The 23,379-nt window shown below is 36.2% G+C and overlaps 1 protein-coding gene across 3 annotated transcripts in view; it reads left to right on the plus strand.

The window, feature by feature from the left end:
* Tspan12 (tetraspanin 12) overlaps window positions 1-23,379 on the plus strand; it is a 68,759-nt gene that overhangs the window by 36,191 nt on the left and 9,189 nt on the right. For 2 of the 3 annotated variants that reach the window (XM_020162413.2, XM_074064443.1), the window contains 3 exons: window positions 1,227-1,301; window positions 4,407-4,514; window positions 8,613-8,756. In XM_020162413.2, coding sequence (XP_020018002.1) covers window positions 1,227-1,301; window positions 4,407-4,514; window positions 8,613-8,756 — 327 coding nt within the window. The remainder of the gene's footprint in view (window positions 1-1,226; window positions 1,302-4,406; window positions 4,515-8,612; window positions 8,757-23,379) is intronic. The other variant, XM_074064451.1, reaches the window with a different exon arrangement.

Raw genomic sequence — 23,379 nt, forward strand, 5'->3', positions numbered from 1 at the left:
CAAACTGATATTTCCAATAGTTGGATATACATTTCTATGATGCTCAAATAAAGTGAACATTTTCATCTTCCCACAAAACTAGTTACCCCTTCCCATTTCTCTGTTTTGGGGAGATGCATCTTTCAGCCTCAGTTTCTAAATCCAGTCAGTTCAATATCATGCAGGTTTTCTTTGTTATAACACTTGGAGCTATTCTTTTCCACCTGTTTGCAAGGTCACTCTAAATTCAGTTCTTTACCTTATGCCTTGTTTTTGCTGCCTTCTAAGGGATTTTCAGCCTACCTCCTCAGCCTTTCTCTTCCAAACCTGTTAGAACCCTACCATAATTTAATGAGCTTATCATGCCTCCTTATTATTTATTTGATAGACTTAAGTCCAGTAGTGTGTTATTTCAAGTCCATAATCTGGCTTCAATCTGCCTTTCACATTTCATCGTCTGTCACTTCTCTTTCTGCAAGATGGATCTGTGTCCTGTTCCCTGATCATTTGCTGTGCTTTTCGGCTTCCTCTGCATACTTGTTCATGTTATTTGTTTGCTTAAAGTGCTCACTTTTCCTCTTTGTTCTATTTTTCCTCCCTGTCTATGACCCTGCACGATTCTCTATTTCATAGGAATCCTGAATTTTTATCCTTTCTGTTTTTGATATTGCATTCAACTTCATGTTATTTATTTTCCTACGCATGCCTAGCCAAAATTTCTGATATTCTTCTATAAACTACACATGCCTTTCCCTTAACAGTAACTCACTGTGCATTTTAAATTGTCATCAGTAGTTGGAATTTCACTCTACATTGTGCTTGTCTAAGAATTCGAAGGAGGCCCCCCCTTGTTTAGAAGAATGAGTTAATGAATGCTCATAAGTAGAACAGTGATTTTTTTTTAACCTCATCTCATCTACTTTGAGAGAAACTAGGTCCATTTTCTCAGAGACCTTGATCGTAGTTTTCATCAAACTATAACATGTAATCATATTTAGCCTAATGTTAGTATTGGGATTTATAAAATATTTGTCCCAGGAATTAACTCATAACAATGGCCCCACTTAAGTCATTATTGAATGTTATTCACAGGTGTTTCTAAATTTGCTGAAATTTTGCTCATCTGCTGTCTGAAAATGGTCCTTTGTTTTCTAGTCCATGAGATAAAGAACACTGAAAATACTTATCTATAGTGACCACACTTTATTTGGGTTCAATACCAATGGCATACTTTTGTTTTTCTACAGTACTTTGGAAGTTTACTTGTCATTTTCTGTGTAGAACTGGCTTGTGGAGTTTGGACATATGAACAGGAACTGATGGTGAGTTCAAAGTGGGATAAATCACAGCCTAAGTAATTTAAGGATGTGATTGCTAATTTGCATATTCATGCTGCATGATAATAATGAACAGCCCCATTACTTCTGAAAAATAATATTTTCTTTTTGGCATCTAAAGCACATTTCCAAGCCGTAATATTTTATTTGGCATACAATGGCGTATGTCCTTAATTTCACATATTACTCAAATATGGCTAAACTAGTATATGTTCTAAAATAATTTTACTAACTCCTGAGTCAATAATAGGAAAGATTTGCACATGCAACTTCATTTGTCTGAAAATGTTGAACACTTTCTTAGAGCCTTAAATGATGCTGACCACAGCAGCAACCAGTGACTGGAAGCCTCCATCTCCTGTGTACAGCACAGGAACCATATTCCACTTTTAGAAATGTGTTTGAAGAGTTGCTGTATGTTTGTTGTAGCCTAGAAACTCTTACAGCTTGAGACGTGGCTACTTGAAAACAGTTCTCCAGCATTTTTTCTCTTCTATTTCAGCCATTGAAACCACCCTAACAACCTTTAAAGCTTTGTTAGAATGAATGAGGAGAGGAGATTCTCAATCTTAAGATTTTTTTCCATTTGGTTTGCCATTTGCACTTCACCCTTGCCGATACTGGGTATTAGCTTGATCCATGTCAGTGGTGAAATTTAATGTATTTATTCCCAGTAGGGTGAAGCACCTTTGCATGTCTGTGAATGCTGGCGTTTTCATGGAGGTTGGCCAGTTTTTTCTACATAAGCCTGATAGAGTAATTCTGTTTCAGTAAGATGGTGCTTTTCAACATTTAGTTCTTGCACCATCTGCAGTAGGAGTCATGCAAGGTGACTTAAAGTACACTTGTTTTTTAAATTAACATACAGTAATTATACAAAGGGGTTTCATTATATTTCTATACAGGCATATAATGCAATTTGATCATATCCATCCTCTGCCATTCTTTCACATTATATGCATTTATGAAAATAGAATATTGAAACTGTGATTCTTAATTCTTAATTCAGAATGGAGGGGTGAGGAAGGGCAGAGCCTCGGTGTCTGTATTTATCACAGATTCCCGAGTAAGTTTTAAGTATTTTAAAATTCAAGACCTCTTAAGAAGAGAGTGAAGGTGATTATTTTGTGTTTGATTCAGAGAAAAGAGGGGCATTAGGAGATTGTAAAATAAAATTGAAGTTGCTTCTGGTGCTGACACAGTTATTAAAGATTCAGTGGTGATTCTGCTCCTGTTGTGAGACTGTTTTGAAAATTAAGTGGAACACAGAGCAGTGGATACTCTGCAATTTACAGGTCTGGGATGCATTGGCCCTGTCACTTAGGTGCCCTGTGAAGATACTCATGCTTCCAATGTATGATGATTCTCAGGGAGATGAGAGAATTACTGAAAAATTGAAAAGTTAGGGCAAGTTCTCAGCAGCTTAATGTAAATAAAGAACTTTCTTCAAAACAAAATCTCCTATTAAAATAGGAACTCTCTTGCTGTCTTTTAGAGTACATTTTCAGGTTATCCCTAGAAATTTTGATAATTTAGGAAAGTGAAAAATCAAGCAAAGACTTGATTTTTGTGTTTTAGTGGTAAAGAGATTGTTTCTTAAATTTTTCTGTTTTCAAATAATAAATTTACATCCCTGGCATTCAAGCAGAAGAGCAGATCTTGATTCTGTTACTTCAACTTCTGATTGTGTTCTGTTTGGTAATTAAGAGATTTTAAGGAAAAAGTTTACTTTCTGTGAATTTTTTAAATGAACTGAATAGTGTATGTATCCTACTGATACAAGATAAATCTCCCAAGTTGTAGCAAGTTTAAAATGAATAAATTCAAGGTGTTTGAAGGGTAATATTTTGATTCTAATGCAATTCTAAAAATAAATGAGGAAACTGAAAGGAATTCATATTTGTTTAGATATTGTATTCCATTAAGGGACAGTCTGCAAGTGGTTCATGAGTGCTGAGGAACTGAGTAAGTGCACACTGCCATTTCAGTTGAGGGCGTACATCATTTTGCATGTGTAAATCTTCCCCATTACATCACCATGATAGAGCAAGGGCTGTTTGAAAGTGAAATATGGAAAGCAGTCTTCAAAAAACAAAAGTTCACATTTTTTATTACTTCTGTATTAATAACAGTGTGAATGAAAAGTGCCATTAAAGTTTATTATCTGCCAAATTTTGCAGAACCCAGCCTTTACATAAAATGGACTTTGTGCTTTTAGCTGTTCCATGCAAGGAATCAGTCAGCATGTGTGTTGTTTTATGGACAGATCCCAGTAGCTCGTGCCAGAACCTCAATGTCTCCTCTGTTTTCTTGCCACATTTGGTTTCAGATTGATTGTGGTCACAGTGAAGAAACAACCAAAATTTATCTTGGAAAGTAGAATTAAAAAAAAAAAAGATTGTTGTATTAACTAAATCAAGAGATTTGACATCAGTATGTTTCCTCATTATTTTTGTTTAAACATGTTCACCTCCTGTTCATTATTACTTCTCCAGATAAAATATGTCAATAATACTGTTTTAGATTATATACTTCTTGAGAATTTATTCAGCTTCCATTTATCTCATGCCTGAGAGGATGTGAGATAGTAAGAATTTATAGTGGGGAACTTGAACGTTGGTTATTTCTCTGAACTTTGTTGAACACGGAGTGTACCAATCAGCTCGTTACTTGGGGAAAAATATTCCGCACCCAAGTGTTTGGACATTGTCTTTTGTGTCATGCATTTATAAATGATGATGATGATGATGATGATGATGATAAGCAAGGGGAAAAATTCAAGAATTTCTGCCAAGAATTTTTAAACTACTTCTTTGGATATTACTAATTTTACTAATACGACTTCAAAATTATTCTAATCTTGAGTTCTATTAGAGTCTCATTTACACACCTCTCCCTTTGCTCTTTTCTGGTTCCTGATGTTTGTCATTGTTTGAATGTCGAGCTCATTGACCTATGCTTTATTTAGGCCACAAGTGAAACTAAACTTAAAACACTGTCTGTCAATTATAATAATAATAGTGTGTTTTTAATAGTGAGTGTATCTGTGTCTGATTGTTTGTGTGTTGATTTTTCTCTCTTTATCTCCAGGCTCCAGTACAATGGTCAGATATGGTTACTTTGAAAGCCAGAATGACCAATTATGGTTTACCTAGATATCGGTGGCTTACTCATGCTTGGAATTTTTTTCAGAGAGAGGTAAGTGCTGTCCTTTCTGAAGTACAGAGAATAGAATAAATTTACACTTTCAAAGTATATGTTCAAAGTTTTGGTTTAGGTAATATTATCTGTGCTGAAAAATTAAGCCTATCATTCCAGTTAGCACTATTGTAATTTATTTAATTGAAAAATCCCTTACTCACTCCATGCCCTGCTTTCCTTCCCATGCATTTCCCTTTCATTTCACCTAACTCACACACAGTTATTTAAAAGTTATTTTGCTAAACTAGAGTGAAGTTTCTTTTTGCGAATATTATTTGATAAATATCTAAGTTTTTATTTGAATAGATATTTTCTCATGACTTTTAGAGTTATATATACTTTAATTATCATTTTAAATTATTAAGAGATTGTTCTTGGCCTAGTGGAGTGGTGCAAGTGGCGGCATGCCTGCTTAGCAAGTGCAAGGCCATGAGTTCAACCTGTAGTACCTCCAAAAAAAGAAAAAAAAAGATTTTTCTTATTTGAAAATTTGGAGTCAGTACATATATAATAAAAGGCATGACCTTTCTAGTCAGGAAGACCTACGTTCAAATCCTAGTTCTGCTGCTATTAAGTGAGCTTCTATAATCTACTTAATCTCTTTAAGACTCAGTTTCCTCACCTATAAAATGTGATAATAAAGGTTTTGGGGGCTGGCAGAGTCTCTGAAGTGATAGAGTGCCTGCCTAGTGATCTTGAGGTCTTGAGTTCAAACCCCAGTACTGCTAAAAAAAAAAAATGTTCTTCCTTCTTGGAGCATTGAAAGGATTGAATCAAATCATTGGTTTGATCTCATTTAGTTTGTGGTTATTAACAATAATATCACAAAGCATAGAATTTTGGCTTTTCTTCCTTAACTGCCATATACCAATGCAACCAACCATCTCAAATGGGGACTGTTTTTAGATGTTTAATGTCTGGTGACTTGAAGTTACTCATTGGGCTTTCTTCAAACCAAGCTTTTCCTTTAAGCAGTTTCTTTGTGATTGGAGTGACATCCCAGATGGTCAAGTATCTCGGTTTCCTTTAATTTGTCTTGGCACTGGACCATGAAGCATTCAAGAATGAGTATCTTACCCAACAATCAGTTCCCTGCTCATTTACTCTTTTCCTGGACATGGGCAGAGGTTCAAGTCCAGGACAGTCTCCAAATCTGGCTCTTTGTGTAATAATCGTTGAGACAGTGACGTTACCATTGTGACACAGATTTCCCGTTATTCCAATGCTTCCTGACTTTGTTTGTTTACTGTGCAGTTGTACTAAAAACAACACAAAGGGCAAACAGGTAAAGCATTAGAGAATTTATAGTAAGCTGTGTTCCTACTGTCTTGGCTAGGAGCTCCCAGGAGCTCTTTATTTTCTGGAATTTATGATGTAGACCACGATAAGTGAGGTTAAAAAGCAAAGTAGTTCTTTTATTTTTAATTTTTTTTCCTAATGGGGGCTCCATGTAGATGGTCAATATACAAGCACCACAAATGATAGCACGCTACTTTGGGACTTGGCAAGTTCTCGCCTTCACGTCATGAGGGTATTTCACATAAAAAGAAGAATGGTTGGCCTCTGAAAAAGTTTTCAAAGCTCCTTAGTCTGCTGTTGCTGCCATATCAGTGCATGGCTTAATACAAACTTACTTTTTCATGGTTCACAAGCTGGAAATTCAAGATCATGGTATTGGCAATATTGGTTTTTTCTGAGGCCTCTTTCCTTGGCTTTTAGATACCTATCTTCTCCCTTTGTCTTCACATTGTTTTACCACTCTATGTCTGTGTTTAAATTTCCTTTTCTTAGAAAGGACACCATTCATATTAGGTTAAGGCCTACCCTAATGACCTTATTTTAACTTAATTACTTCTATAAAGACCCTCTTTCTAAATACAATCACATTCTGAGGTACTGGGGGCTAGAATTTCAACATATAAATTTGGGTCAGGGACACAATACAGCCTATAACACCTCTCTTACAAAACAAATCATAGAATACAAAGTTACCTTGTCAGGTTTCAACTTTCTTGGTTCAGTGCTGTACCTCACCTTAATGGACTCTTGCTTAACCCTTACTAACATTTATTTACTGTATTTTGAAACTATTTTTTTAAATGTATGTATTTATTTATTTTAACATAGTGGTTGGAGTATAGGCTTGGAATCAATAGACTCTGCCACATTGTGACCTTGTGAAGTTACTTGACCCATCAAGGGCTTCAGTTTGTTCATACAGAAAATGGTGACTGTATGGTATTTTCAAGCCTTTCACTCAGTGTTAGGCAGCATAGAGCTATCTTACAATGCAGTATTAAAAGAGAGAAGAAAATGACAAGGAGATGCAGACTACAGTCATGTGTTGGTGTAATACTGAGTTTAACCTAAAGGTGTTTCAAGGAAATGTTTCAATACAAAGTCACCATTTTCTATTGAAGAAGGAAGAAAACTACATAAAAGAAAAATATTTCAGTGACTTACTAAAATAAAAAAAAATGTTTGGCACTGAACATGATATGCTTAAGTTATTTGGAAAAGTCATTTCTGTGGAACACCTCATTTCCTGACAAAGGCAGATAAATGGGCTGTTTCACTGTGGACGGAGTTAGCGTGTTCCAAGAACTGCGCTTCTGTCATCAACACAGAAAGGACTGCTGTCACTAGGAAATGAGAGAAATGAGATTTTTCTGAGTGCAAGGATTTAAAAAGACTGACTTGGAAGTGCAGTTGTTTATGACTTTTAGAAAGTGAAGGCTTTTTACTATAATTTTTTTAAAGGATACTAAATGAATTATATAAAATATATGATGTCAAATAACATCTGACTTAATCCTTGATGTTTATGTTATACTCGTGGCTTTTAGAACTTGACTTAATTTGTAGAGTTTATGGTATATTTATGGCTTTTAGAACACATTTATAAAAGGAAATTGCTAAAAATATTTAAAAAGCTCAATTTTAGTAGTACTCATAGCTTTCAGTTGTTATCATTTATAACACTTTTAAGATTTTCTTTTCTTTTAAATTCTAAGATATTTAGACAGCTGAAAAAAGGCAAAATATATATTAGTATTTCCTTTGACAGAATTCTCTAATCAGTTTTAATTATTCTTTGAAATGTTGGTGGATTGTGAGACTTAATGATTCAGTGTTAATCTTGAACACAGATCAATCTCTTAGGCTACGTAATTTGCATAGCCAGGGTTCTTCTCCAAGACAGAGCATATTCCTTGCTTCTTTATATGGAAGAGTATCCCTCCTTTATCCAAGGTCAAACAATTATTCATCAGTTAATTGTTCTGAATTTAATCTATACATTTATTTAAACAGTGTTTCTATACCTTGCTCAGAGAAAGTTTTTTTGCTAACCTGTGGTGAAATAAAACAGAACAAGACAGTATATTTTTCTTAAATGTAGTTTAAGAAAGACAATATAGCTTTTCTTAAAACCAACTTTATTCAAGCTAGAGGGACATCTTTTTTTTTTCCTGAGGCTATCATGATAGAATACCATAATTTACTCTGAGAATCACCATTCTGTTGAAGGAATATTAGCCAAATGTATGTTTATTTCCCAAAATTTTTGGAAGTTTTACTCATTAAGGAATACAATTCTAGTTACCTTTGTGATGTGGGCTTCAGTCAAAAAATATTTCTATAGATATTATGGAAACTTAATACAATATTTTAATTTGTTGAGCAGTAGACCAGTAACTAGGTGGTATAAAAATTGAGTAACTACTCTCTAGTGAGTGGAAGTTAATGGTCCATAAAATTTTAGTTACTGGATTTGTTAGTGTATGTACTAAATATGTCACTATATGCTAACCAGTAGAGGGTCTTATAGTTGGAGAGTGAGACTCAGTTATACCTGATCTGTTTTTATGTGTTGTGGGCATTACTGTTCAGAACTGTTCCATTGCTGAGTGGCTACCCATGGTGTTCCTTTATGACATTAATGTCCACAGCATAGAATGTATACATATCATTAGGTGATGACAGAAGTGAGGTTATCTCTGAGTACAAAAATTTAAGAAATTAATGTTTAATCGCCCATAAGTTAAAAAAAATATTTTTTGTAGTTTCTGAGACACTCTAATAATTCTTTTGCAGTTTAAGTGTTGTGGAGTGGTATATTTCACTGACTGGTTGGAAATGACTGAGATGGACTGGCCTCCGGATTCCTGCTGTGTTAGGGAATTCCCAGGATGTTCCAAACAGGCCCACCAGGAAGATCTCAGTGATCTTTATCAAGAGGTAAGGTCATATGTGGTTAACTTATCATGGACAAAATTTTTTAAAAAATAACTTTGAAGAATAAACAATTTGTCAGTGAAATTTTCTGTGTAAATCTCAAAGGCCTTATTTTTCTCTACTATGTGGGGAAACAGGATAAAGCTAAATGTAATGTTTAAAAAAAAAAACAATGTAACTTGACACTAACCACCTATTGACAAAGGAAACCTGGGGAAGACCAGGTTTTATAATTAATTGAGATTTTGAATCTCATTGTCCAGAGTCAAATTCTGTTGCCCACTCTTAGAGATATTTTTGAAAACAATCAAATGCAGGATGTGTGGGTAATGGGGCATTTGGGAAACACAGGGTAGAGTTTGAAGTCTTTGAGCAGAATATGTGTTTTAGGGCCTCCACAGTGCATGTTGCTGTTGAGTGCCCCCTGCTGGCTGATGACTAATCATGTCAGTTTCAGTTTGTTAAAGAAGTGTTACACTCCCTGTGGTTAAAACCAACCACCATGTGCCAAGAAATTTACATATTGTGTGTGTCCCAAGAGAAGTTATGCAAATCATGGCCAACTCCAAGAAGATTTCTTGTCCCTTCATTTTTAGTGGTGATTTTTCACACTTTTAGCAGTGGAATCCTATTTTCAAATTAAAATCTAGAATTACACTGTCCAGTACAATAGCTGATAGCTCCTTGTGGTTATTTCTATTAAATTAAAATTTCAGTTCCTCAGTTGCACCAGCTGCATTTCCAGTGCTCAGTAGCCACCTGTGACTAATGATTCTTACACTGGTCACTGCAGTTATGGGACATTTCCATCATTCCACAAGGTTTTATTTGGAAGTCTTAGTCTAGAGTGGAAACTCAAAATGTAATCTGGATGGAAGGGTAGCAGCTTAGTCTGAGGGTCTGGGATCACTCCCCAGATACATCTCCACTCAAATACCTGGATGTCACAAAGCACTGTGGAAAATCTCTGATTAACATAAATTAATTACTTACACTATTCATAATACAGTTTGATTATATATCACATGTATATGTATATACATTTTTACATAGTTCAAGATAGTTACCTTAGGTTATATTTTTCCACAGGAAATACTATTATTGAAAAGATTTTTAGACTGTTTACCAAAATCAGATATAGAGATATATAGTTTATCCTAATATAATTAATTCAGATGCCATAATTAGTCAATTATTTAAAAGAATATGGTTTTACCTATGCACATGATCCATTATTCTCATATCTTAGATGTAACTTTTGACTATTAAAAATTCATCTCAGATGATAAAAATATTCCATATTTAAGGATATTCAAAATAACATCCTCTAGGCCCTGACGACATGCCTGAAAGCAGAGTACCAAATAGTTTTTTTTTTTTCTTTTTTAAGAGTTTCAGAATTGGTCTAGTTTACTAGAGTTGCTGTAACAAAGTACTACAAACTGAGTGTCTTCAACAACAGAAATTCTCTTACAGTTCTGGAAGGCAGATGTTCAAGTCCATGTGTCAGCAGGGTTGGTCCTTCTCAAATCTGGGAGGAAAAACCTATTACATGGGTTTGCGGTAACTTTCATATTCCTTGCTTTGTAGAAATGTAACCTTGGCCTGTGCCTTCATTTTCATGATGTTCTCTGTGTATGTGTCTGTCTCCAAATTTCCCCATTAATAAACACTGCCCTCCTTCCTCCACTGTGACTTCATCTTCGCTTCATTACATCTGCAATGGCCTCGTTTCCAGTCTATCATAGGCTGAGCCATGGAGATTATAAATTAAAGGTGAATTTTGGGAAGACGTAATCCAGCTCATGACAAGAATTATTGAAATAGTTGAATAACTTGTTTATTTTAAAAGATAGTCAAAATATGTTTTCTAATTCCTTACTGAGAAGCATTGTCTTTGGCTGTTACCACTTTGAATATATTATGTTTAGTAGTATTTGGATTCAATGAGAAGGAATATACAAGACACAGTTATTGAACAAAACAGTGTTGAGTCCATCTTGCTAGGTTCCATAATGATTATGCCACATCTTTTGCTCTAGGTAAAAGTTGAGTACTATTGGCTAGTGTATATAATAGTTTAGTCAATTAACTCAAGGAAGTCACATTTGCTCCATAATACAGAAAAGAGTACTTAATATTGCTGAGATGGTATTAAATGCAAACATAATTGTGGACATTAAATTACCTTGTAACTTACTATTGACTACTAAAAGAACAGGTGATTACAGTATAAATATGCATAGACATATTAGTTGAAACCTACCAGCTTTTCTAGTGTGAATTTAACCCACTTGTGGTTTTTAAAAGTAGCAAGTCAGTATTGGAAATTATTGGGTTACAACACCATAGTTTAATGTCTGCCTTAGAGACTAATACTGATGATGTGGTTATAACCATTACAGAGATTATAAGAATGACAAAACAGAAAACTAGTGTACCACCTCTTCCTACAAAGTTTGAGCACGGACAAAAATCTCATTATTTTTATGTTGTTTAACATTTAACATAATTTTGTTATTGTAAAAAATGAAATTCATTTTTACTAGCTTGTCTTAGATTATTTTTCCTAATAGGACTTAATATTGGAATGCTTTTCTTTCCACATGGCTGTCATTGAAAGATTGAAAGAAGCCACATTACTGAACATGTGTAAATTGATGGCCCAGATTATTTAGAATATTTTCATATTTTTACGAAGCAGTTTCCAATAGTTGGCTGTTATTGCCAGTTATAAGATGTTACTTTGACACAGACCTCTGGCTGAGTAGGAGATTCATTATCTTAATCTGCTTTTGCATTTTACAATTAATAACAGATGTTGATATTATTAATGATATAGTACATAATTAGATGCATAGTTGACTTACAAAAGTGGAACATTTAATGACGTTATGGCACAAGTACAATTAAATCCATAATTAAAAATAAAATTTAATTCTACTTTGTCCTAGAGAACATATGTCTCCTAATTACAGTGTGTCCAGAGATCGTCCAGTAGGAAGATGAGTATCTAAAAGGAAAAACAAGTGAATAACAGCCAGAGGTATTTGGGAGGTTGAGAACACTAAGGAAAGATATTTTAGATGTCTTCAAATGTTTCAAAGTTCATAATTCAGAACAGGAACTAGACTTTTGCATATTGTTGCTCCAAGGGCCAGAAGTTACAGGAAGGAAAATTTGACTCAATAGAAGAAAACCTTGCTCATCAAAATCTGTCCAGTAGTGAGACAGGTTATCTTATAAAATAGCGAGTGTCTCATCACTAAAAATATTAGACTCAAGGTCAGATAACCATGTCATTGGTGCTGTAGAATGGGTTTTTAAATTAAGAATGTGTCTGAACTAGATGAAGATCAAGGTCCCTTTTATCTTTCATATTCTGTAAGCTTAGAGATAAGAACTGGCTTTCTTCCTACAATCTTTCTTCTGTAGTCTGAAATCAAGGAAATAAATCATTCTCAACCATCTGGTGGCCTGCTTGGTCCCTGACCCAATAATATTTTATGACACATTTTGAAACTTGTGAAAAATGATAGAGCAGAAATATAGCAACAATTGCACATTTTAGAAACATTCCCACTAGAGATTTTGTTACATTTGGGAGACAACTCCTCAAATATCTGTAATCAGCCACATATTTGTATAAAAGTATAGGCTTAAAAATCATATATGAAACTCTTTGACCCTCAGGTTGGTTCTGTACATTCATTTATCCAAAATATTTTTGAGATTGTCTCTTGAGTTCCTTAAGCCATTCTAAATGCTGAGGATACAGTGATGAATGTTGCAGACAAAAGATTCTCCTCTCCTATAATTTAGATTCTAGTTAGTGATACAGACATTTAATAAGAAAAACAAAAACAATAATAGAAAATAGTTACAATGGTAGTAAGCACTTTAAGTCTTTGAACATATTAATGGACGAGGATTTGTTGTTGAAGAAGATACTTGAGATGGATAGAACAGGTTGCTTAGAATATTTGAAGTGAGATCATTGAAGGAGCCAGCCATGCAAAGATCTGTGGAAAAGTACTTTTGGCCCAGGGAATTGCAACTTCAGAGGTTCAAGTGGCCTGGGCCCATGATTACTGGCTACTTACTACCTTGTTCTTTGGAATTGTCATGCTCTCTAAATGGTAGGTGTCAGCTTGGCTTCAAACTTTAGAGTCAGAGTTGAACTTGGTAAAATATAGTTCTGTGGCACATCTTTCTCCTTTCTGAAGTTTTCTACCATTCTTATTACTAATGTGTAATATCTAGACTTGATCTAGAGAAGAAAAGCAGAAAGAAAGGAAGAAAAAATAAAGGAGGCAGATAGAAAACAAGTCTTCATATAGCAAGGACTCCCATCCTCATGTCCATAGACTTGGGTCTTTTTGGATGGACTTCAACAGAAAGGGGTTGTGTCAAAATTGATTTCAATATTTTATATGCACTTCATCGGTGAATAGGAGTGATAGCTTTCATGAACTCTTCTTGGGACTCTGTTTTGGAGCATAGTTGCAGTTTTTATCTCAGATGGGTCACAAAGCATAAACTAGCCTCTCAGAGGGACTCAAATGCCATTCTGCCCCTCTGTTACCACCTCAAGAAATATAAATGGAAGTAAATAGACTCACAACAGCTCTACTTCAGATGTACCCACTCAAAATTCAAGGCAATGAGGGACAGAAAGTCAAGGAAAATGTATCTCCAGAGAAATATTACTTTGCTTTGTGTTTATAAGAAATATATAGGCAGGGAGTATGTAAGCAAAGGGAAGCAACCTTTTATTCTTATGTCTTGGCTTCCAGAATAAAGAAACTGGATGGTGACAAGTAATGTATAGATCTTTGGTGCTCCCAGAACATAAATAAAACTTAAAGGATACTCCTCAAGGTTAAAGGTGGGAGCAGCTCATGGTGTTAAAGAAACATTCAATGATACTTGTTAAACAGCAAGAAAACTTTACAGGGTTTGACTATTAGACAAGTAGAAATCAGACAGTTGCAATGGTGTCTTGCAATGAGGAGACAGTTGCACTCATCTTGGAATAAACCTAGACTATTGGAATTTTAAATAGTCAAGAAGCAGGATGCACATTAGTGGATAGAAAATTACTAAGAGGAAACACAAATAAGAAATAACATGACCACCAGAAATCTTGCCGACAGCAGACCTGTATGATCAGACGTCAACTTTGTGAAGGATGAGGAGGCCAGTTAGATATCAAAGGCTATTGATATGAAAAATGAATGAGGAAATCTAGCTAAACCAGCATAGCAGAATTCATGCTAAAACAAGAAGTCCAAAAGTCATGGTGTAGTTGGAAAAGAGCTCAGGGAAGCCGGAGTGGAGTTTGGTCATACAGAAGATCTTTGTCAATGATACTGTATGTGTGTGTTGAGAGTCATGAACTATTCTCTTAGGCTCCATCCACATGGTGGATGGTCCTGTCCTCACCTTCTTTGTACTTTGCCGTCCTTGGAAAATGATACTTGTTTTATAATCAGTATGTATTTGTTTTTCTGGGTAATACTGTATCTCTCAGTGCTTTTTGTTAACATTTCTCTCCTTTTAACATTGACTAATTTGAACGATTAGCCAACACTCTCATGTATTTGTTTTTGCTTATGGAAATAATTTTCATTTTATAATTTTCGCACAAAACATTCTATTTTAAGTTTTTCCTCCATGCTTCCGAGACAGTGGAGACATGGAAAGCTGTTGTGGATACTAAAGGCTGTAGTGGGGAGTGGGGTATGGTTTTCTGACGAGCTCTACCTAGTCACAGGGTCAATTTTTTTTTCACCCAGGTCACCCCGCTCCTAGGTTGTTACTAGGATTCTCTTATGGACCATGAAAATTGCCATGTCTGATACAAAACTAAGGGCAAGAATTAAAAGAAGTTTAAGACAGGAATGACAGGAATGATAGCATAGATCTCAGGACAAGCACTGGCTAGCTATACCAACAGAAAGTTTGCCAGACCCTCATAGAATGGATCCCCATGTCAGTGGCTACAGTGTGAGGTAGGAATTAGATCATCTTCAAGGGGGAATCACAGAGGGGAGCTGACATGCTTTAATTGCCATTTTCTTATGATCAGGATGGGCAATGGGAACACATAGTGGTATAGTATCACATTGGCCTTTTCATCTTAAAGGGTAAGTAGGTGTTATCCAGGTGCCAAAAATATTTGAGTGGCAAGGGGCTGAAAAGGGCATTCCAAGCAATGGTGCAGACTATGAACTGAAGCAAGTGAACGCAGCAGGAGTACAGGGTGTGGGGAGGGTCCTGTCACAATGATGCACAGGGTGGGTTATGAAGAGTCCTGTGTGTCCTGCCAGTGCACAGACTTTATGCTGAACTCTGTTAGCACTTGCCAAGTGAAAAGGCAAATGTCTTCACAAATTTGAGGCATTATTATGAAAGGAGGGCTTAGGACAGGGTAGTCATGGAATTCTGATTTATTAATATGCAGCAACTCCACTCTCATATGAATATACACAAAGCCTCCTGCCCAGAGAGTAAATGGTAGGCAGCTTTTCAGGTTCTGTAGTTATTTAGATGGAATGTCTCCAAGGTATTCCATTCTCAAGGTTCTTTTATATAAAGTCAAAGGCACTCCCTACTGCCTCTCTGTAGACTTCATTATCTCCTTCTAAACAGCCAGCAGGATCAGGTTGACTCTAACTTGGGTGTTGTCTGTTTCATCATTCAGAACCCTACAGATCCAGTTTGGGCTTGGTGGGGGTAGATTCCCTTTATCTTCAGGCTTTTCCTGATAGAATCAGAACAGCACTGTTCTGCCAGTTTTGCTTCAGGTATACAAATGTTTTCTTCTTTTCTTTCACTCTCTTTCTTGACAGAGTTCAATTGTGAGTTTCCTATTCCACATTCATTTTCAATCAAGCAACTTTTCCTTTTGTGCTTTATTAGTAGAGTCTGCAGTTTTTACCTTCAGGATGCACTGATATGAAAGCCTTTATAATATTTTGACATGAAAAAGTACCTTACACAGTAATAATTTTAGATTTTGTGCTAAAAATAATGATGGCATTGTAGACAATGATATAAAACAGAGGATTGAGGTGAAGACTGGGTCTTGAGGCAGAGAAATTAGGTAGGAGACTGTGGCAGGTAAGCTGTGTGATTGTAAGGACTAGGGTTCAGGTTGTGCCATGGATGGAGAGGAGGGAATGAATGTGAAAGATATTTAAAAGGGAAAACGAATAGGATTAAGTGATAGACTAACTGTGGGGAGTGAGTAAAGCTTGGCTTTGATTTGGACCTTGGATAGATGATGAAGCCATTGATTGAGGGGAATGGTTGGATTCTATTAATTCCACTTTTAAAATGCTGTTTTCTTGTCAGGTACTCCGTATTCAGAAACCCCAAAAGGCAATATGGAGCTCAGGAGACAGAATGCAGCTAGAGATATGGATTTGGTTCGTGCCAGTTGAGTAAAGAGCTAATATGATGGCTTGGGTGAGGTGGGAGTTTATTCTTCCAGTGCCAGCTCTGGGGAGAAGAATTGAGCATGGAAAGAAGCATATCCAATTGCAAGAAGGCCTTTGCCATTACCTCTATTCACATTCCATTGGCAGGGACTTCCATGGCTTCTCTTAGCTACAAGAGAGGCTAGGAAATGTGGCCTGATTAAGAGGCTGGGTTCCGATTTACAACATTACATACTGTGGAAGAAGTGGAGAAGAGACTGGGTGCATGGAATAGCCCAACAGTATGCAGGTGCCATCAGTGTATATGAAGTAATGAAAGCATGTGAGAAGACAAGAACACAGAAAGAGATAGTGTAATGTACACATCCAAGGACAGAAGAGGGAACACTTGTTTTAGGCAGAGACCAATGAAAAGCAGAAGGAAGGTGGAAGGGGAGGTTCTTAGGAATGCGTTTCCCTTAGTGAGGCAGCACAATGCAGAAGGTGACTAAGCTCTGAAGCCAGATTCCTGGGGTTAAACCTTTGACCTCCTTACTACCTGTATGACTCTAGGCAGTTTTTTACCTCTCTGTACTTCAGTTTTCTCACCTGATAAATGGGGATAACTAGAGTACTCATCTTTTTCTTTCTTCTTTCTTTAATAAATTAGTGTACTTAAAACCCCTAGCATGGTGCCTGTTTGAGTGTATAACACCATTTATACATGGCTGAGAGTTAAAGGAAGTTAAAGATTGAAAAAATGCATGTAGGGGAGAAAAAAATGGTATCTTTTCCTCTCCCATCTCAGCGTTGACACTCCAGTAGCAAAAGCACATTTACTCAGTGAAAGCTAAATGACAAGGAAATCTTCAGAAGTGAAGACACAAAGACCTAGGGAAAACTGTGTATTTTTGTGTAAGTCTGATGAAGTGTATAGTTGTGGAGAAACATGGTCAGACAAAAAGGGTTGTGATCTAATGGTAATCAGTTGGGGAGGAGGGACTTCAATGAGGACAACTGCAGATATTTTCCTATATCTCCACACAATATTCTCCCCACACCAACCCTCCAGGGCAGGGTATGGAGCAGAACACCTGTCACACGAGGATTTTCAGGGAAGAAGGGAGATGGTCAGAAAATGACCTTCGTGGGTTTGATGGCTTGGTTTACAGAAGGGGATTTCCAGTTTCTATAACCTACTTTGACCGACCAAGGAGACAGGCAGGAGAAAAGAGGGTAGGAGAAGACCAGAGATAACTTGCTTCTACAGCTCTCCTAGTCTCCTTCAGCACCCAAATACACTGCATTCCTACTTCAGGGTAGTGTGTTCAAGCCCCAACATATATATTAGATTTTTCAAATAGGACGCACATTTATATCACTCTGTGAGTAAGGATTTTAAAAGCATTACCTCATCAAAAATCCTGAACTAATTCTTTGCAGAAGAATTAATAATGGGTGTGAAAAACGAGGCATCCAGAGGCTGAGTGACTTAGCCCCATGTCATAGACAGTGACTGAGCATGGATCTATAATTCCAAAATTCAGACTTACAAATACTAAAATGTTCAGATGTTGAATAGATGGTTGAGAACAAGCTGTGTTTATAGCGTTTTCACTTCTACATGTCAATTGCCTTATGTGTTAGTATGAAGAGCACCTACCTTATTATAATATCACAAAGGTAAACTTGAGGTTCTACATGGGAAACTCTGAACACACCAGTTGGAATATAACAAACACATCTTCAGTACACAAGTGGCTAATGACAATAATAACAGTAACTTATTGAAGTATTTATTGGAGTAAATGGCTTTAACCAGCTAAATTACCCCTAGTTTAGCTTGCCATGACAGGAAAGTCCGCATTTTCTGGTTATATGTTTGTGTTGAAGGGCTTTTGGGGAGTTCCCCTTTTCCTGCTGTCTTCTCATAGATGAACAGTTAGGATGACAGTTTGCACGAGGGGGGTCTGTGCATAAACATTTTACTCAGCCAAGCAAGGGACGCCTCCAGCTGCCATCACAAGCCTTGCTAGTGAGAATGGTGCCTTCTGTGTTTTCTGACTGGTCGTTTTATAACTACCTATTTTTGATAAAGGTGAAAAATGTTCAGTAAGTGCAGTCTTTTAAGTTTGATGACTCTACCTGTTTAATAAGGATGTTGTGTAGATTAAATGAGATGACACAGTTTGTAATCCCAGCTACTCAGGAGGTAGAAATAGAACACTTGCCTAGCCAGCATAACGCCCTGAGTTCAAACCCCAATTCAAGTCTGCCTGGGGAGACCCTCTTTCAAAGGACAAGCTGGGCATGGTGGTGCACATGTGTAATCCTAGTTACTGGGGAACTAGAAGTAGAAGGAAGGTAGTCTGAGGCCTGTCAGGGCATGTGGCTTAAGTGTTAACAACACTTGCTGAGCAAGTACAAGGTTCTTAGTTCAAACCCCAGTACAGAGAGAGAGAGAGAGACAGACTATTAAAAAAATAACAAAATAACTTTTTCTACTTCATTTCCTTACACATGGATTAACTTTACTCTTCAGAGAACTGAAAGTGCTATCTTGAATTTTATTGTGTGCTGTTAAATTTTTTTCTTTAAGGAAGCACTTACTTCCCTGCAGAGTTTAAGATTATCAGAGGAGAATTTCTGATCCAACCTGTTTAATGCTCATGAACTCGTGAACTCACAAAATGACATCATTCAGTTCTTGGGTTCTGGAAGTAGGCCTGACGATGATATATTTTTACATGATAATTGACATAGTCATTTCAAACTTGAGAGTTATGTTTATTACCAAAAATCAGTTACAGAAATACCAATACTGACACCATGTATTTGCACCTAGATTTTATTTAGACTTTTTCTTCATAAAGCTTAAAAGGCTGCCTGACTTTTTGATGTGGCCTGTGAATACTGAAAAGCCATGGGTGTTCTTCCAATTATAGAAACTAATTCTGGCAATAGATCAGAGAATAATTTCAAGTGTATAATTTCCTCAAGTGAAATGAGGCATCCTGACATGCCTTCAAATAGATTCCAGGAAGTGTAGCATTCCATGCTTTTTCTCTGATAAAGATAGTGTTGTTATTTACCGTTAGTAGTTGGCCAGAATTTTAATATTGCAGCAAGTAAAGTAGGTTAAGTCAACAAGGCTTATTTTTGCCTTTGAGTTTTCTGAGGTTATTAACATAGGGCCAACATAGCTTTATTTGGGAAGAAAACATATTCAAGTAAAATCAACTTAGAATATTTCACTTTGAGAAAGCAAATAAGTACAATCCACTTTTTTCCTATGCTGTATTAAATACCCTTTGTAAATGCAATGCGGTTTGATCTCTGACATTTCCTCTTGTGACTCATTTAACAGAAGTTTGTTTATGCAACTGAATATCTGAATAGTGTGTAGATTATATAAAAACATATCTATATTTTTTCTCTAGACCTAGTACTTCCTTTTCACAAAGTGTCTTTGTTTATAATGAAAAACACACAAACCACATGCAGTTATTTGACTGGCTCAAAATAAGCTCAGGGTTTTTTTCAGATTGAATTACATCAATAAGGGTGATCAGAACAAACAGTAAGCCCTTGAACTATCTCTGTGGACAACTTAGTGAGTGGCTGAGGAGGGCACTTATCCTATACAGAGGAATATTCCTTTGGAAAGATAATCTGTAACTTTAAGTACTGATGTAAATGATTCACTAATATTCAGCATGGTACTTGTTTTGTTACAAGTTTTTAAAATACCTTCTGAGTTATCATAGCAATATTAAATTGTATGGTTTGTAGAAAATTTGTACTATTATTTATATGTTTATACCTTGCATCTTTTTTATTAAAGGATTTAATGCAGCATATAATAAACCATACAATGAATTAATAATAACAAAATATAGATAGAATTGAAAAGTCAAGGCTAAGGGCAGGAGCAAGCTGACATGCTTACTGTGAGGACACATAGGGCTGCTGTATGAATATCACATGGTACTTGGAGCTTTCTGATGGACCAGCCTAGTAGAATACAGGTTCATCTGCATAATTCTAATGTTACAAGAGTAAATATTCTAATTTCTCAAAAGGAGAAAAATTCTAAAGCATTTTAAAGTGAACTTTTATAGCTACTATGCTTAAGTTATCTTTGGAAAATATCTTCAGTATTATTTTCATCAGTTTTAGAGAGTGACTTTTTTACAGTGTTCTTCAATACATGTCATTAAAACACCTCAGTGGAGAATAATGTGCAAGAACCTGGGTTAATATATTGCAAGTTGGCAGATTCTGGTAGTCTGGTTTGATGTTTGGGTATAACTTAAAGTACCTAGAGTTGTCAGTTTATTTCTTTTAAAGAATATATAGATAATACTTTTTTCTGATAGTTTATTAGTAGAGAAGCACAGAATACAATTTAATGAATACTGAGGACAAACTTAAGAACTAAAACTCTTGTCTTGTTTGAAGGTTTATCTATGTGCTTTATAAACTCAATGAGGGAGTGATAAGCTTTAAAGAAGTAAAGGGGAGCTATCGGCTTCCGGGCTCCGCTACTCTTCTCTAGCTTTAGCCTTTCCTTTCTCTCTAATAAATCCTACTTTATATATATATAAAAGAAGTGAAGGGTTCTGATAGGACTTTTACTTTGAATAAACCCCATTTTCCTACCCCAACATGGAGATTCTCTTCAGGGACCAGTGGTCTGTTAAGAAGCCAATTCTCAACTATGTGGCATAGCATTATAATCCCATGTTTGCTATTCTGAGGGACCCATAAATCTTATTTTTCAGTGGGATCTAAGTCCATTCATAATAACCTTGATTGTCTTAAAATTTTATGGCATTTTCTAGGTTTTTTTTTTAAGTTAAAAAGTCTATGTCATTTTCAGAGGTACATTGACAAAATCACCACCATCCAGAAAAAGATCATCAGAAAGGTGAAGAATATACTTTTGGAAGACCTTATGGTACTGGAAATAGTTAACCTGGAGGAGAATTCTCTCCTCTTTAAAGGAAAGTGATGGCTCTTCAAATGTGACTCTACTAAATGGAAAAGAAGAGGAGTAAGAACAGAGCTGCAACGAGTGTGTCCTGATAGGCAGGCAGGTTCCAACAAGGAAATAACTTTTAAGAATTAAGAGTTGTAGCTGGATATAGTAGCCAAGCCTGTAATCCTAGCTACTTTTGAGGCAGAGATCAGGACAATAGCAGTTCCAGGCAAGCCCAGGGAAAAAGTTTGTGAGACTTCATCTGAATCAGTAACTGGGCATAATGACACATAAATAGGAACACTGTGGTACAAGCTGGTCCAGGCACAAAAAGAGATTCTATCTTAAAAATAACCAAAGCAGAAAGGGCTGGCAGTGCGGCTCAAGTTGTAGAATGCCTGCTTAGCAAGTGCAAGACCCTGAGTTCAACTCCATTGCTGTCGAAAGGGAAAAAAAAATTAGCGTGGTTCCAATGTATGGACAGGGCTGCCAATGAGGCAGGGAGATCTTCTCATTATAAACTCAATTTTGTGATTGCTTTTTTTTTTTTTTTCTGTGTGAACCATACTTTCTTCTTCCTTTGCATGCCTTGGACATTTCTAATAATTCAATGTGACAACCCTGGAAATCTGGTCTATCCCCACCAGCTCACCCCTGCTCAAAGTTCGTTGTGGTTGCTTATTTGTGGATTTAATTATTTTTCCAAAACTAGTTTTGTAAAGTCTGTATCCTTTGTCATGTGTGTCCACTGAAGTCACTGCTCAGATATTTCAGTCAGTTAATGAATGAATAGATTTCCTCGGATGCTTGGAACCATAAGTCGCCCAGCCTTTGCCAAGGGTGCATAGAACCTCAAGGTGATCCCAAGGTGAGATCTTAGGACCTTCTCAGGTCTTTCCTAAGCATATGCACAATCCTGAGTATGTAACTTCCTAGACACGTAAATACATTAGAGCTTTTCCAAGCCCTCTAGGGACTTACCATTCCTCAGCTTCTTCCTTTAAGGGTTTTGGTCAGTTCTACAATGTGCAACTGTTATTCAGTATCTCCAGCAGCCTCAGTGATCAATAGTTGCCTATGATTGCCTTTGGTAAACACTCCCAGGGGGAAAGGGTATTCTAGTGGTTAAGCTCCATGTCAGGTCACACAAAGACAGCCTTGTAAGTGGAGTCTTCCAGAGAGCCACCAGACCTGACAAATAATGCTAATTCTCATTGGGAGTGGGGCTTTGAAGGAGCTCTAACCCCATTCTGCTTCTCTGTTGGCCAGTTTTCAGCATGAGAACAGGCTGCTGGTTTTCATGACTCCTACAGAGCAGAAGGTAGAAATAGGGCACATTAAAATGCCACAATGCTTGCTGTTTTCCCTGAGACTCAGGTGTTCTTCTTGAATGAATGCTTCTCAGACTGCTGCAAGCCTAATTTCCAGAGCCCTGAAAAAGTTTATTCTGACAGTTTTTGCTAGTCCTTTCATTGCTTTTATGGAAGAAAGACTGTTTAGAAGTCCTCACTAGCCTGTTTTGCTGATATAACTTCATGCTTTTAAAAAATGAAAAACTGAATTCACTGAATTCTTCCAAGGGCCACTCTTACTCTAGAACATTTGATGTTAACTAATGTATCCTATTCCTAAACCATCCTGGATAACATAGGTTTATGTATCTTTTAAGAATAAATAATGTTTAAAAATACTGAAATAGACTTTCTACAGTGCCAAAATAGGAAGCAAAATAAATTTTACTTAATTATCAATTCTACTTTGCTTTACTCACAGATATAAAAAAAGAACAATTACTTCTGCATAGTTTCTCAGCTTAAAATGAATTGGTCTAAAGGGATGGGAGATTTTATACCAAAATATTTTTAAAAGGAAAAATATATGACCAAAATAGAACCTTCCCATGGCATATTATCATTAAAAAAACAAGCACAGAGAAAGAATACTGAAGGCTGTAAGAGAAAAAAACAAATAACTTATAAAGGTAAAACCATCAAAATCACAACAGATTTCTCAGTGGAAATCTTAAAAGCAAGAAGGGCATGGAGCAAAGTATTTCAGGCACTGAATGAAAATAATTTCAGCCCTAGAATACTCTACCCAGCAAAACTGTAATTCAGAATTGACAGAGCAATAAAAATCTTCCACAATAAACAGAAACTAAAACAATATATGACCACCAAGCCATTGCTACAGAAGATTCTACAAGGAATTCTGCACACAG

The sequence above is a fragment of the Castor canadensis genome, chromosome 2 (genome assembly GCF_047511655.1).
Source record: "Castor canadensis chromosome 2, mCasCan1.hap1v2, whole genome shotgun sequence".
In the NCBI taxonomy this organism is placed as follows: Eukaryota; Metazoa; Chordata; class Mammalia; order Rodentia; family Castoridae; genus Castor; species Castor canadensis.